The 13,665-nt window shown below is 36.8% G+C and overlaps 1 protein-coding gene across 1 annotated transcript in view; it reads left to right on the plus strand.

Annotated features, from left to right (window-relative positions):
- Positions 1–13,665, plus strand: part of LOC135080782 (nephrin-like) — a 154,440-nt gene that overhangs the window by 18,271 nt on the left and 122,504 nt on the right. The window contains exon 2 of the mRNA XM_063975510.1: positions 12,755–13,011. Coding sequence (XP_063831580.1) covers positions 12,921–13,011 — 91 coding nt within the window. The 5' untranslated portion in view covers positions 12,755–12,920. The remainder of the gene's footprint in view (positions 1–12,754; positions 13,012–13,665) is intronic.

The raw sequence follows: 13,665 nt of genomic DNA on the forward strand, positions 1-13,665 counted from the left end.
TAAGACGTAAAACAGAAAAATATGGAATTTGTAACCCAATGACATAAGGTTACAAATCTAATGCCCCCTAAACGTGTCATCATGACGTATTGTATCCTTCCCCTACTGCACCCCCATGATCCTTATCTGAAGTGACGTGACAATAAATTTGATTTGATGACGCAGATAAGAACGTTTCTTTACAATCATGGACACCATCAGTTTTGCAGTAGGAAGTGTTTTGTTTGATATTATGGGGAATTTATGGCGTTTGATGACCTTGGTGGTAAATGTGATGCGAATGTAATGATTATTTCAGTAGATAGGAGAAACACTCTTCAAATAAACATAACAGTCACAGAAAACGCAATAATTTGGAAATACACAATCCGGTAATCATAATTTATTAAATCATCAGCAAGCAAAAATCTAAATCCAAATCCGAAGTCTAAATAAATCCTCTCATCTACCTCTGAAATGTATCACCGACAAAAGATCCGTTTCTTAAAAATTTGAAGAAATGTCCATACAAATCTCAAATCCAGCATCTATTGTTAGTTTAACCACATAATGATCATGACCCTTAGTGCCTAATCGGGAATGCGATCAAGAAGAGGATTCATGAGATAAGGCAGATTGTTGCGTGACCGAAGTGTTTTGACGAAGGCACAGATAGCACGAAGGTCTTTGGCAAACTATACGCGATATTTACGGTCTATACATTAGGATCTTGTTTTCGATGACCAAATAGAGATTAACAAGCATTTTGAAAATTGTCGACAAATTGACAACTTATTTTGATTCCTTCTTCTTTTGTATCAACGGCACACTATGCTGGCATCGACCAAGTCAAGCTAGTCAAATCACATGTATGACCTTAGCCAGTTCTTCAATTGGACTTATGCAGACATAATATTATAATACACAAGGTAAAATTAATTTTCCATCTAATGATCTATCTGCCTCTTAAAAATTTCAACTATTCTCATCCATTTGGGCTTGAAAAAGAATTATTTCCTTCTTCAAAGCAAATATCTGAAGCTGCACAAGTTTTAATTTTATTCTACTTGCGTTTCACACATTTACGAGAGCATTCTTCTTCTTCTTATCAGGGCGATAACAAACCTACACAGTGTCAGCCCAAAACTCCGCTACAAGAGTGGCGTCGTCAGCAGCATTCATTAAATCCTCCTATGAGAGTATTATTGAATATGTTCACTAAGCTCTCAGACTAAATCCCTCTCAAATTTTTTGATTGACGCAAGATTATCTCCGACACTAATTATATTTACATCAACATCTAATACGTTCAAAGTGCGCATCACATTCAATTTCACATCTCCAGATATTCCAATAATCCTCTAATTAGACCTACGCCATACATATCACCTCCCTTATTACGGTTATGGGAGGGCCCTCCGCGCGTTGATTGATTAAGAGCCTTATTAGTAGCATCCAAACAAGGAAGGGGATGTCTACGTGGGTATAGACTGTATAGAACAGAAAACCCACGTGAAAGCGTTTTACAATATAATACGGTAAAAACTTGGTCGTCACTGGTAGGGTGGGTGGTCAAGCTGTAGACCCTGACGGCTAACCGAATAGAACAGGATACTCACGTTGAAGTGTTTGCTTCGGTCTGTCAATACAGTACGGGACAAACTTGGCCTTCACTGGTTGGGTTATGGTGGTCAAGCTGTAGATTCTGGCCACACACGAGTTGCAGCGGTGGGAGAACTCCCGTCCAATACTAAACTTCAGGATGTAAGCATGTATGAAATGTCGATAACAATGTAATGACACTTCGAATCTACCGGTGTTTTTAACACCGGTTATCGTTAAAGTTAGGTGGTGCAACTCAGCCTTAATGATTTCTATTTCTAGTGCACAATTTACACTTGACAAAACATGTTTGTTTTCAACTTTCTGCGAAGTTTATCCAAATGGACTTACAGTCTGATAATTTACCTGAAGATACTGAAACTATAACTGAAGACTGGTTCTTAAATTTTCTGAGAAAATGAAATGGCTGTTCTATTCTATCTATGCTCAGTGCGCCCTTTTATCCCTAACCGTGTCTTTAAGTGACGTGGCGATGAAAGATTGTCGAGCATACGTTGACACCTACTCCTATGTCTTTGGAAATACGCGACTCTTTTTAATTAAGCCTATTTACATTGCAGCAGCTCTACTTTGTAAGCACCCTCGTGCTTGGATTTTTTTCCCCCTTTTCAACCTATAACTTTTAATTTATAGACATCGTCGTCTTGGAAATGCATTTTAGTGCGCGCGATATTAAAAGATAATAACACATTGTGTCAGAATGTTAATATTAAACATGCAATTTTCAGGGCTTTTCAATAATTTGTATATTTTCTGTGGCTTAAGAGGACTTTAGACTAGTGTTCAACAGTAGACATCCTATGACTGAAATATTATTTTTTGTAACGATTTAATCACGTGAAGTGTTCACGTTTTTGTATAAATATGAGTAAATAGTCAATAAGGAAATCATTTGGGGAGGCCTATGTTCTGCAGTGGACGTCCTGTGGATGTTGAAATAAATAGTGGTAATAAAATGGTTAGTTGTATCAACGAAGGAACTTTGTTTCTACTATCACAGAGAGGATGAGAGAGCTTGCTAATGCAACTAACTACAAACATAGGAACCTATTCGGTATACTCGTAGTTCTCGTTTTCATCACACATTTACCCCCAGCGTAACTTACACTCATAACAGTCGATGAGCATTTCCCCGCCCTGATTTTAGCTTTGCAACTAGCTTTTCCAGCCAATGTCTATTTAACCTCTGTACTAGTTGTGTTGTACTAGTATAACTACAATTTCTTATGGAAACCTATCCACTGATGTTGTAAATACATTTTACTTCCATACATAAACAATAAACATATTAAAATTTTATATCCCGCCATAAATGGTTTAAAGATGTCTCCAGCCAAATCTGTTATTACAAGTTTATATCCGAAAACTTAAGCGCTTTCAGTCTAGTAACTCGATAAAAACCCCATAAAGTGTTTTAGTAAAAATATGAATGCAGTGTTTAAAATGTAAACATCTTCCCATTATTTACAAGGGTACTGGTGCAGTGAAGGTGGATACAGTAGACTTTTACTGTGTAATGAGTCAGACTTAGGCTGGCTTGCACCATCTTACTTTGACTTTGACAAACGTCAAAAATCTGTCAAACTCCATACAAAAGACAACGGTTATCGTCATAGTTACAGTCAAAGTTAGGTGGTGCAGCTGAGCCTTATTATTATAATCTTGACGATACTTCAGCATAATAACATTATGCTGAAATACCGTCATAATAATTAGGTAAGTAGAGAATTTGAATCTTACGAATTTGAAACATTTTGCGAAGTAGATATTTTGCTAAGCCTCGTAGTCACAAGTACGAGTATAATTCAGTCTACTGTTGTAGATTCTGACAGACGACGCCGCCATCGTAAAGTTAGTGTAAACTTGATTCACGCTAGTTAATAATTTTTTTTGAAATGATTCATCAGCCCATGTTGATAGGCTCTAACAACACTTTTCAAAGCATTGAACGATTTTTCTATTTCGTATGCTTTCCCGACCCATTGGCCAGTGTGAGAAGTGCCGGCCAAGTCCTTCATTTGCCTCTGGTAATTTAGAGAAAGTCATGCTCCTACAGTAAAGCCTAAATAACCTAAGCTAGGTTATGTAACTTTACAAGCAGTGAGCCTATTGTACAAACTTCTACTAAGCCACGGAACCCGAGTGTAGTCAACTGAGCATAAAACGCTGTGCACATTGTCATGCAAATATGCGAGCAACAAAAATACCTAAAGCGGAGAGCTAAAATGACAAACTCAAGAACGCACAGTGCTCCATGCTCTAATATTACGAGCACGAACATAAAAATCTTATGCATCGTTTGTGGAAAGTTTTGACAAATATATTTTACAAATCGTAAAGATGTTATTTCAGTGGGGTTGAATCTTTACTTCGTGCAATGGATCTGTATTTTTTGAAATAATATTTTTGTTAGGAGCTTGTTGCGATTGAAACGAAAATAGGGTTTGATGGAATTGTTTAATACGAGTTTGAGGAGACAGTGTAGGTATGAAACACATATTTATGTTAGGTATTTTAGTTTAAACAGAATAAAAACGCATTCGCTATCAAAATAGTTTTCAAAAAGTTTTTTACACTTTTCAACATTACCTATTTTTCACAGTAGTTGGAGGGTGCTACTACTGGTTCAGTTAGAGATTAATAATTTAATAATAAATAACAATAAGCTATTACAAGAGTACAATATTTAGACACATTTTCATTTGTTTTTATCCTATCTACTTACCTCATTTTTTTCACAAAAGACAATATTTTCTGCGCTAACCACATAATTCACAACTGTGCAGCGCTTTATTCACGCGCACTAATTAAAAACAGCGAGTATGCGGTTTAAATAAAACTGCAGCTTAATCAAAACGTGTCATTTGTAATGTGAAAAAAAGCTGAGGGCGTGTGACGAAGCGTGCATGGAGGGTTCTACAATTATAAAGTACCTACTACATACTTGCCCATACTTCGCACTGGTGTGGTAAATATTTTAACAGAAACTTGACTAGGTATGATGAAATCATTAAAATGCATACAGTAGACTTCGTCATGAGCTAATGATGCCGTTTGAATCCCTCTCATAGGCCTCCCCCAATGCTTTCCATGTTGATGGATTGGTAGCGGCCTGCGTCCAGCGCTTCCCTGCTACCTTTATGATGTCGGGCAGCAAGGTTCTGGAATGGTGGACGCGTACCGGAAAACTCAGCGTGAGACGTCCACCTACAAGGTGGACCGACGACATCATAAAGGTTGAATCCCTCTATGAACTTCAAAAATATCGCTACATTCCATTACTTTCAATGTTCGTTTGTGTGATATTAGCAGATCGCGAATTTTATATTGCAAGTGAAAAGAATGATTTACAATTTGCAGGAGAAAAGGGTAAGTGGGCGTATGTGCAATGTGCGTCTTGCAGAGAGTTTTAGAGAGTTCAAAGTGTAATAATTACATCCACTCCACGATGCATGCTCTGTCAGTATATTCACCGCAGGTGTTGCAGATATTCAGCATTAGCGGCAAAAAGCCGCAGACAACAATCGTAGCGGCGATATGCCGCCGACAACAATCGTAGCGGCGAAATGCCGCCGGCGAACAATCGTCGCAGCTGAATTAGGCGCGCATTAGATGAATGTTTAATTTGTCCCGAACTCAGATCATAGAAAGAGAATAGATATGAAGTCGCGCGTAACTACAACGAGAACCAGTGTCCCCACATTTCCCCCACCACAGCTCCCACACACACATTCAACTGTGTAAAAACAAAGCGACTGAGACTACGACAACATGTGCAACCGGCTTAAAAGTGCTGTGATTGGCCAGAAGGCGTGCCTTATGGCCAATCAATGGCCGCGTGACGTGACGCACACTTTGAAAAAAGCAATTAGAGAGAAGAAAGATAAAATGGAGTCGATAAGATATCGATACTTTAAATCCTGGGGGCAAGGCTCGAAATTGGTTTAAAAAATGCTTGTATGAAAACCTTTTTATTATTATACGTTATTATTATGTTCTTTAACGATTTTTGCATGAAGGAGTCAGTTCCATTTTGTATGGACGAAAAACTCAGAATCAATTATTGGGACTAAATGAAGTTACCTTATATTAATTTACCCCAACCAAAGCTCAATGTCGTTATCGATGGAGTATAGAAGTTATAGACTGACAAAGTTTGTATGAAAAGTCATGGGTTAAGTAGGTACTTGCGATTTTTACCAGTATTTACAATATTGGTAATATATTATTATTTACTTTAATAATAATAACAGGATCACTGTAATTATTATTAACTACTATCGCGCATTAACTTTTTAATTATGGCGAAATTCGTACCGCCTATGTTTATCAAAAATAATGCCTATATTAGGCTTTCAACTAGCTCTTATAGTAATTACATAGTTGACAGTTACTAATCCCTTCTACTATTGTTATTGTTTTTGTAAAAACTTAAAAATCGCAAGCAACTCATGATTTTTTCATTCAAAATTAGAAAATAGAAAATAATAATTTACTTCTATTTATCGATAATAGGAAACCGTATTAGAACACGAGCCCTGCACTATGTTACGACCGGCACATGCGGCCGTACTGTGTATTTTCACGCGTCAGTGGATATCGGAAGAAATAAAATACATTGCGCAGTAGTTACGCATGACATAAAGTGGTTGCTAACTAAATCGTCAATGTACAACGTGTTTGAATTTTTATCCCCACTAATTTCGATATCGCAGTAAATGTCACGGCACTGAATTCGTTCGTAAAAATGTTTAGTTTTTTTTATTTATAAGCAAAATACCAATGGATTTGCAATACTTACATGTGGTAAATGACTTCATTGTTCCTGTAGTTCTTCGTTTCACTTATGTTATTGCACGTTACGACGCATTATCCAACAATATCGGAGAACATTTCCTCAGTACGACTGAATCGCGACTAACCTGGCGTCGCGGGCGATGTTCGTTTCTGGGCATATCGCGGAGACACGCGCCACGCCCCCGTTTCACATCTATTCCCTTCTATGATCTGAGGTCCCGAATCACGCGACGCGCGAAATTGAATGCAAATTGCGCGCGCGCTAATATTTTGTTTATTGCCGCTGTGGTGATAATTTTAGCAGGATTATACGGTGGTTGAAGCACTTCTGGTGGGTGGTCTCTTTGGGATAATAATATGAACATATTGAATACCAAATTTTAATAGATTTTTGTTTTGCAATTTTTTTAAGCAGCATAAAGCAGTTATTTTTGTCTGCAATCGCACCTGATGGGGTGAGAGATGCAGTCAGGATGATAATATAATACCTGCCCTGTAATTGCCTATTCACTCTCGCCTTAATGTTTGTGTATTGTAATCTAACTAAAAATTGAGGACTAAACTATAAATTGTTGTTATGGATTAGGTTCATAAAGATCGTCATCATACAAAAATGTCCATAAGTTAGTTTGTGTTAATTTAACTCTTCCGTTTTGTTTCCCTTTACATAACTTTTATGCGCCATAAAATGAAAAAAAAAAGTAAATAGTAATTAATTTTATTAAAATTCTGCAATTTTATGCAATTACTAGCGGCCGCCCGCGACTTCGTTTTACTTCTTTAGGGGTGGAGTTTCGTAAAATCCTTTCTTAGCGGATGCCTACGTCATAACATCTACCTGCATGCCAAATTTCAGCCAGATCCGTCCAGTGGTTTGGGCTGTGCGTTGAAGCTTAAAAAATGGAGTAACTTCTCCCGTTTTCCCAAAATTTCCCTTCACTACTCTGCTCCTAAGTATTCTATAACCTGCCCAGGAGTATGAAGAATAATTGTACCAAGTTTCGTTAAAATCCGTCGAGTAGTTTTTGTTTTTATGAGGAACATACAGACAGACGTACAAAAATGTTACTGATTGCATTTTTGGCATCAGTATCGATCACTATAATCACCCCTTGATAGTTATTTTGAAAATATATTTCATGTACAGAATTGACCTCTCTACAGATTTATTATTAGTATAGATAGATGAGCTTTAAAATTGGAATTAACCTCAATTAGTGGCGAACCATCCCAACAGTAAAATTTTTGTACCGCAACATGCATTGGACTGACCACACGAATTATGGGCCCTTTCCCACAAACAAATTGGCACAAATTCTTTGGGCTTAATTGGGCCACGTCAATTAATTTGGTTGATTTATTGTAGGAGTCACAACCTTGTCTTTATAGTGTTGCTTCACTAGCCCTACACGAGGTTTGGGCTTATTTATTACTAGGTATTTCGTACGCTTTAGAGATTACGGGTCAAAAGTGACCCAGTCCTTTATAAGGCTGGCGTGGTCTGATGAAAATATCACTTTTTCGCTTTCATTATTTTTAGGTGCAAAGTTTAACTTCTTGAATATTCGAATTTAGTTCTATCTAAAGGACTAATTACTTTAGCATCTAATAAAATTATAAGAGAATAGAAATTAGACCATAGGACTTTTTGACACTTTATTTTACGCATAGTTCTATATTACGTCATACTTTATTAACACTAATTTCTATTTTACGTTATCATAGAAGCATCTTTGCTTTTTATTTAAAAGCTGATCTCTGATCTTTGACATTTTCTTAGACTAATACCTAGACAGGGCATGTATTGCCGTTTGAGCTAAAAGTAGTCGCAGGACCGGTTTTCTTAAAAGGAAGTGTCAGTAGGATATATTATTATGCATTTAAGTAATTAAGGAAAACTAACGCCGTTGTACAAGGTTTTATACATTAAACTTTATTGGATTGGGTAAGCTGACCTTTCTTTTTTTATTATTTTCTGTAATAATATTTTGACGTTCATAAGTGCCACTTGTGGTCCAAACTGAATAAATATTTTTGATTTTGATTTTTGATTTTGACCACTAGTTGCTAGATTGCCTGTACCCAGACTACTTAATATTAGTGCAAAGTGATTTTCTTTCCCAACTGAAGTACTCAAGTTGCAATGGTTTTCTATTTAGATTTAGTACCGGCTTCATACCTGATTCTGAACTTTCATGTCTTTTTTGACTCTTTTACTAACTTTTTACAGTTAAAAAGTTAGGCTGGGTTGCATCATCTTACTTTAACTTTGACAAATTATGTCAAAAATCTGTCAAACTCCATACAAAAAACACCGGTTATCGTTATAATTATGGTCAAAGTTAGGTGGTGCAACTCAGCCTAACTGTGTTCGCAGAGAACACAGTTAGGCTGAGTTACAGTCAGCGTCAAATACATACATAGTTCGTGACATCCAAAGGGGCCCAAAAGTTGATGACACAACCTTATCCCAATTTAACAAAGACGTGTTACGAACTTTTTGGCCACTTTGGTTGTCACGCACTATTGACGCTGACTAGACTGTACAACCGCTCTAACAAAACAAACATCGGGAGAAATAGAGGCAGATTGTGAGATCTACTCGTACTATGAAGGACGAAAGACCTTATTTAACGTGTAAAGGACGAAGCACCCTCAACCCGGAAACGGATCGTAATCAACTCGAGGCGGTCAGTATACTTTGTATAAAACTCCGTACTGCAACGCGACTTATCCGAACCGTAACGTAAACGCCTCGCCTCGCGGTTTTCAGCGTGGCGAAAGAAGATACGGTGTTGATCCCTTTCCGGGTCGATAAGTGTGTTATTTAAATACTAATCTTACATCCCACCTCGTATTTTCTTAGAACAGTAGGCGAGCCCTAAATAATTTAACGGTCAGTTTTAACGACCTATAATTTTCCACAAAAATTTCAGGCGCATAAAAGCCCATTACCGGCTATTCCATAAACGTGTAAAGTGCGCTTCATAAAAAGCGTGTCTATTAAATGTCCCGCATTTTGAGTTAATTAAATAAGGTAATTAACGGTTCGGGGGAAGCGGGACTTCCGGTACAATGGAGGGGCGATTAGCAGGTCCACTGCACAATGGTTTTACAAGTAAAATTGAATTCAGCAAGCTATAAACTCTAATAAAATATTCAAATTCAAATTTGACTCATAAAAAACTCTTTTACTTGTCCCAGTATCACTTTAACCCCACCACTGCTTTGGGACAGAAATGGGCCAGTGCTGAGAAGAAGTAAAAGACAAGCTCAAAAAATTATACAAGTAGGTAAACATAAAATCAAAATACAACGTTGATTGGAGCAAAATTAGTATTCTCCTGATTGTTATTCAATATAACCAACTCAAAATAGTTTCTTGATCGCGAAAGATAATTACTTATGCTCTTGTGATTATAGTAAATCGTTACGCATTTTCTTACATAAGAGGACTACCATTTGAACTTTCAAATATCAATTGCGTTTTGATGTAACATAAAATAATCAATAGTTGAAGTCATGCCGAATTTTTACAATTCCAAGTTAAGTAGGTACTTGGAATTGTTAAAAATTCGGCATTCGGCAATTCACACACTTTATGTCCTGTGCCTTATTCGTTTGTTTCAGCCGAAAGACGTCCATTGCTGGACTATGACCTTAGTGTAACATCTTACGCTGGGTTGCACCATCTCACTTTAACTTTGACAAACGTCAAAAACCTGTCAAAATCCATACAAAAAACACCGGTTACGGTCAAATTTAAGTGGTGCAACTCAGCCTTTATATTCTGTAACCTTGAATATAGTGAGCCTACTTCTCATTCCTTCTCTATTCTTCCGCCGAGGATATTATTGCTCAGGGGAAGTGACGCATCGAGCAAGGTGTCAACTTAGTGCTGCCGGTGCGGTGGGTTACAGGATTGGAATGCAGACAATGTGGGTTTAATTTGGTATAATATTGTACCTAATATTAACAGGGATATGGGAGAGAGAGAGAATTTTCAATAGTATGCTCAAACTGTTTAGCTGTGTGTACATGTTAGAGTCGTTTTGTTTGATAGAACGTAGGTATGGATCTCACTTTCCTTGCATTTTTATGGGGCATAATAATAATGTCACACTTGGAGACAGTGTTTTGTTGGAAACCATTAAAAAGTTGTAGTAGGTACTTTGAAATGACCACTATTTTAACGATGTACGAGTACATTTTTCTGCATATTGAATATTATACTAACATGTTGATACTTTGTACCTAATTTTTAATTTATCCATCAAAATAACCATAGAAAGGCATGACAATTATACTAGGAGACCATAGAGACACATGCAAAAATAACATTTTTATTTAGACTAAAAAGCTCTTATAAGTACGAGTACGAGAATGTTCACCTTACATAAATTTACTCAGTACATCTTAGGTAGGTAATCTTGCATTAAATTGTCCAAACTCTATCATTAGCCTATTAATACTAGCAATGACGTGTACCGCAGTAGAGGTATAACTCCACCTGCGACATAACTGTCGGCGCGTGTCCACTACATCACGATACACTGGTATTTATTACCCCGAAATGGCACTAAATTGAACCATGTTAACGTTATCCGAATTAGCGAAGGTGTTAAAATAGCTGCTCAATCAACACATGCCAGATAACAGTATAAAGATTCACTAATAACCATGCTTTGATGTCAAACATTCAAATTCAAATTCATTATTTATTAGGCACTTTTTATAGCACGTATAGGTACCTACTTACATGTCCAATGTTTATTTTGCTCTAACACCACTTCAGGACAACTTATCCGATGGTGCTGAAATAGGATGGAAAAATATCAGTCACCTTTGCCAGTCTCGTCATTCTGTGTCAAATTTAAGGTTTGTAATTGTATTTTTCGATAGTTTTTGCGGTAGTCAAGATATTTATCGAGTTCTACTAATAGAGAATACCTAATTCCGACCTAATTTCCAGGTGAACCTAAGCTTATTTAATAATTTAAGCTACTAAGATTAACAAATTACACAAACATCAAGAAAGATTACGAAAGATGCACAAAAATAGTACAAGTTCCTTCATCATTTTTCAGGAATAGCGCCGAGTGTATTTTTGGATCAGAACTTCATGAAATGATGAAACTACGTTTATTTCTGACTTCTTGTATTTCCGTTGGGTGTTTACATTTCGTCAGTTACTCGAAAAAATTGTTTACTATTTGAATTTAGGCAGACCACTCATTAGTCTAAATTTTCTGGCGTTGCAATTAATGAGGAGTTCCGCACTATATTTGGATTGAGTTTATCATATCAAAAGTATTTTAAATATTTGTTCAGATTATTGGAGAGTCGCCATTTCATTAACATCTCAGATCATTTAGTCTTTACCGCAGAAGCACAACCGAATCTCATTTAATGGGAGAGAAATAGAGAATTTTGTTAAAATAAGACCACTCTTATTCTTCTCCTGAAAGTTGCAGGAGGCGACTAAGGGACAAAAAATGCGAATATTGGGCCTTCCAAATGAAAGACATGGTTCAAAATAATCATGTTTGTCGTTAGTTAGGGACATAGCTTGTCAAGTGGAAATCAAACTTTGGTTGAGCGTCATTGAGTAAAAGTAATTTATTTTCGGAAAATAGGCTTTTGAAAAGCGCTTTCACAATCAATCAACTTCTTAAAAAGCATACGGAACTAGAACTACACTCGGCATCAAATAAATCGCACCTCCCGCGACAAGCACTTATCAAACGTATGCATCCCCACTTCCCACCAACATTGGTACCATTTGAAAGCCTAGTTCTGAACTTCATTTCATTAAAGGAAAGATTTTTACCCCAAAAATGTGTTTTTACAAGGATCCAGAGTCACTTCTTCAAAAAATAGGTAGTTACGCTATAGCCATTTTTTATGACTATAAAACTGTTAAGTTGGGATTAATCGCTATCCATCTGTTAAAGAGGACACGTGAGATCTTTATTTGGTTTTATAACCTTAAAAATTGGTCTAATTGATCCCAGAGGTAAGCCCAAAGTGAGGTCTATTTTCAAGTCACATTTATGGTATATGTTTATCATTTATTTAGAAATGAAACGTATTTTTCTTTAAGAATATTTATTGGACTTTCAAATAACACCAATATTGTTGGGGCACCATGATTGTGTCAGAAGAAAATCTTTAAAGTTCGCGTCGCGGAAGGTGCGGTTTATTTGATGTTGAGTGTATTTGATATAGCCTTGGGTCGTTTTTAATCTTTAATGCTTCTAGACTCAAAGAGAATCCGGCCTTAATATCTAGGCTAGCACTAGCATTATTTATAAACTCACCGAGTGTAATAACTAAAATAATATTTTCTTTTCAGATACCCAGTTCCGGTGCTCTAAGAAGATCCGCGATATCAAAATAGTTATTTGGAGTGTTTCCAAAGATTACTGGTGATAGAGAAAAGAATTGGGAAAATTAAACAACGCAAATGTGTTCGGTGAGCTTAAGTGATGAATCGGTGATCAGTTATCTGGTGATAGGTGATGATGATGATGGCGAGGGATACCAGTGTGTGGGCGCTAGTGCTAGTGATACAGACTTTGATCGGGGGGAGTTTGGAGATCATCGACTCTCGTAAGTATTTCTTGACATATTATTTTGAAGGTTGTTTCTTATATTATTATTATGTTCTATCAACGTTTATTAATAGTCCAGTCAATAAAGCATTATAGATGGAAAACTGTAGAACACAATTTCTGACCTCGGGACTTTATTTAGCCTAGTTAGGAGGTGAACATAGCAAAAGTCCCCGCCCTTAGCCCTTGAGCCGGCGGGGAGAGGGGGGTTTAAAGGTACCACTTTTCGGTTTTTCGCTTAATCCTCGGAAACAATGCGTCCTAGTGACATGACTACTATGAACCAAATAAAGCTTATTCAATTTGCTACAGGCGAGACCGTCAAGTTTTTCTATATCTTGTATAGTTTTTGCGGCATCTGCTCTAGAAGGTCTGTAAAATTGGAAATTTTATTTTTGTCTTATGTGTTTCTATCAGGAGAAAATCGACTAAATCAACATTGAGCAAACACTATAGACATGCGGGAGCATGTTAAGCCTAGTTCCAGGGAGGGGACTGCACCGTGCGTATATTTAGACGAACCAATTGTAGCCACTTTTGACTCCTCATCATTCAAAAACTACTGTGCATTAACACTTCAAATTTGGCTCATATGTTGAGACTTGCAAGATATACATCAGCTTCAAATTTCATGAATATGCCTTAAACGGTT

Source organism: Ostrinia nubilalis, chromosome 18, assembly GCF_963855985.1.
Source record: "Ostrinia nubilalis chromosome 18, ilOstNubi1.1, whole genome shotgun sequence".
NCBI lineage: Eukaryota > Metazoa > Arthropoda > Insecta > Lepidoptera > Crambidae > Ostrinia > Ostrinia nubilalis.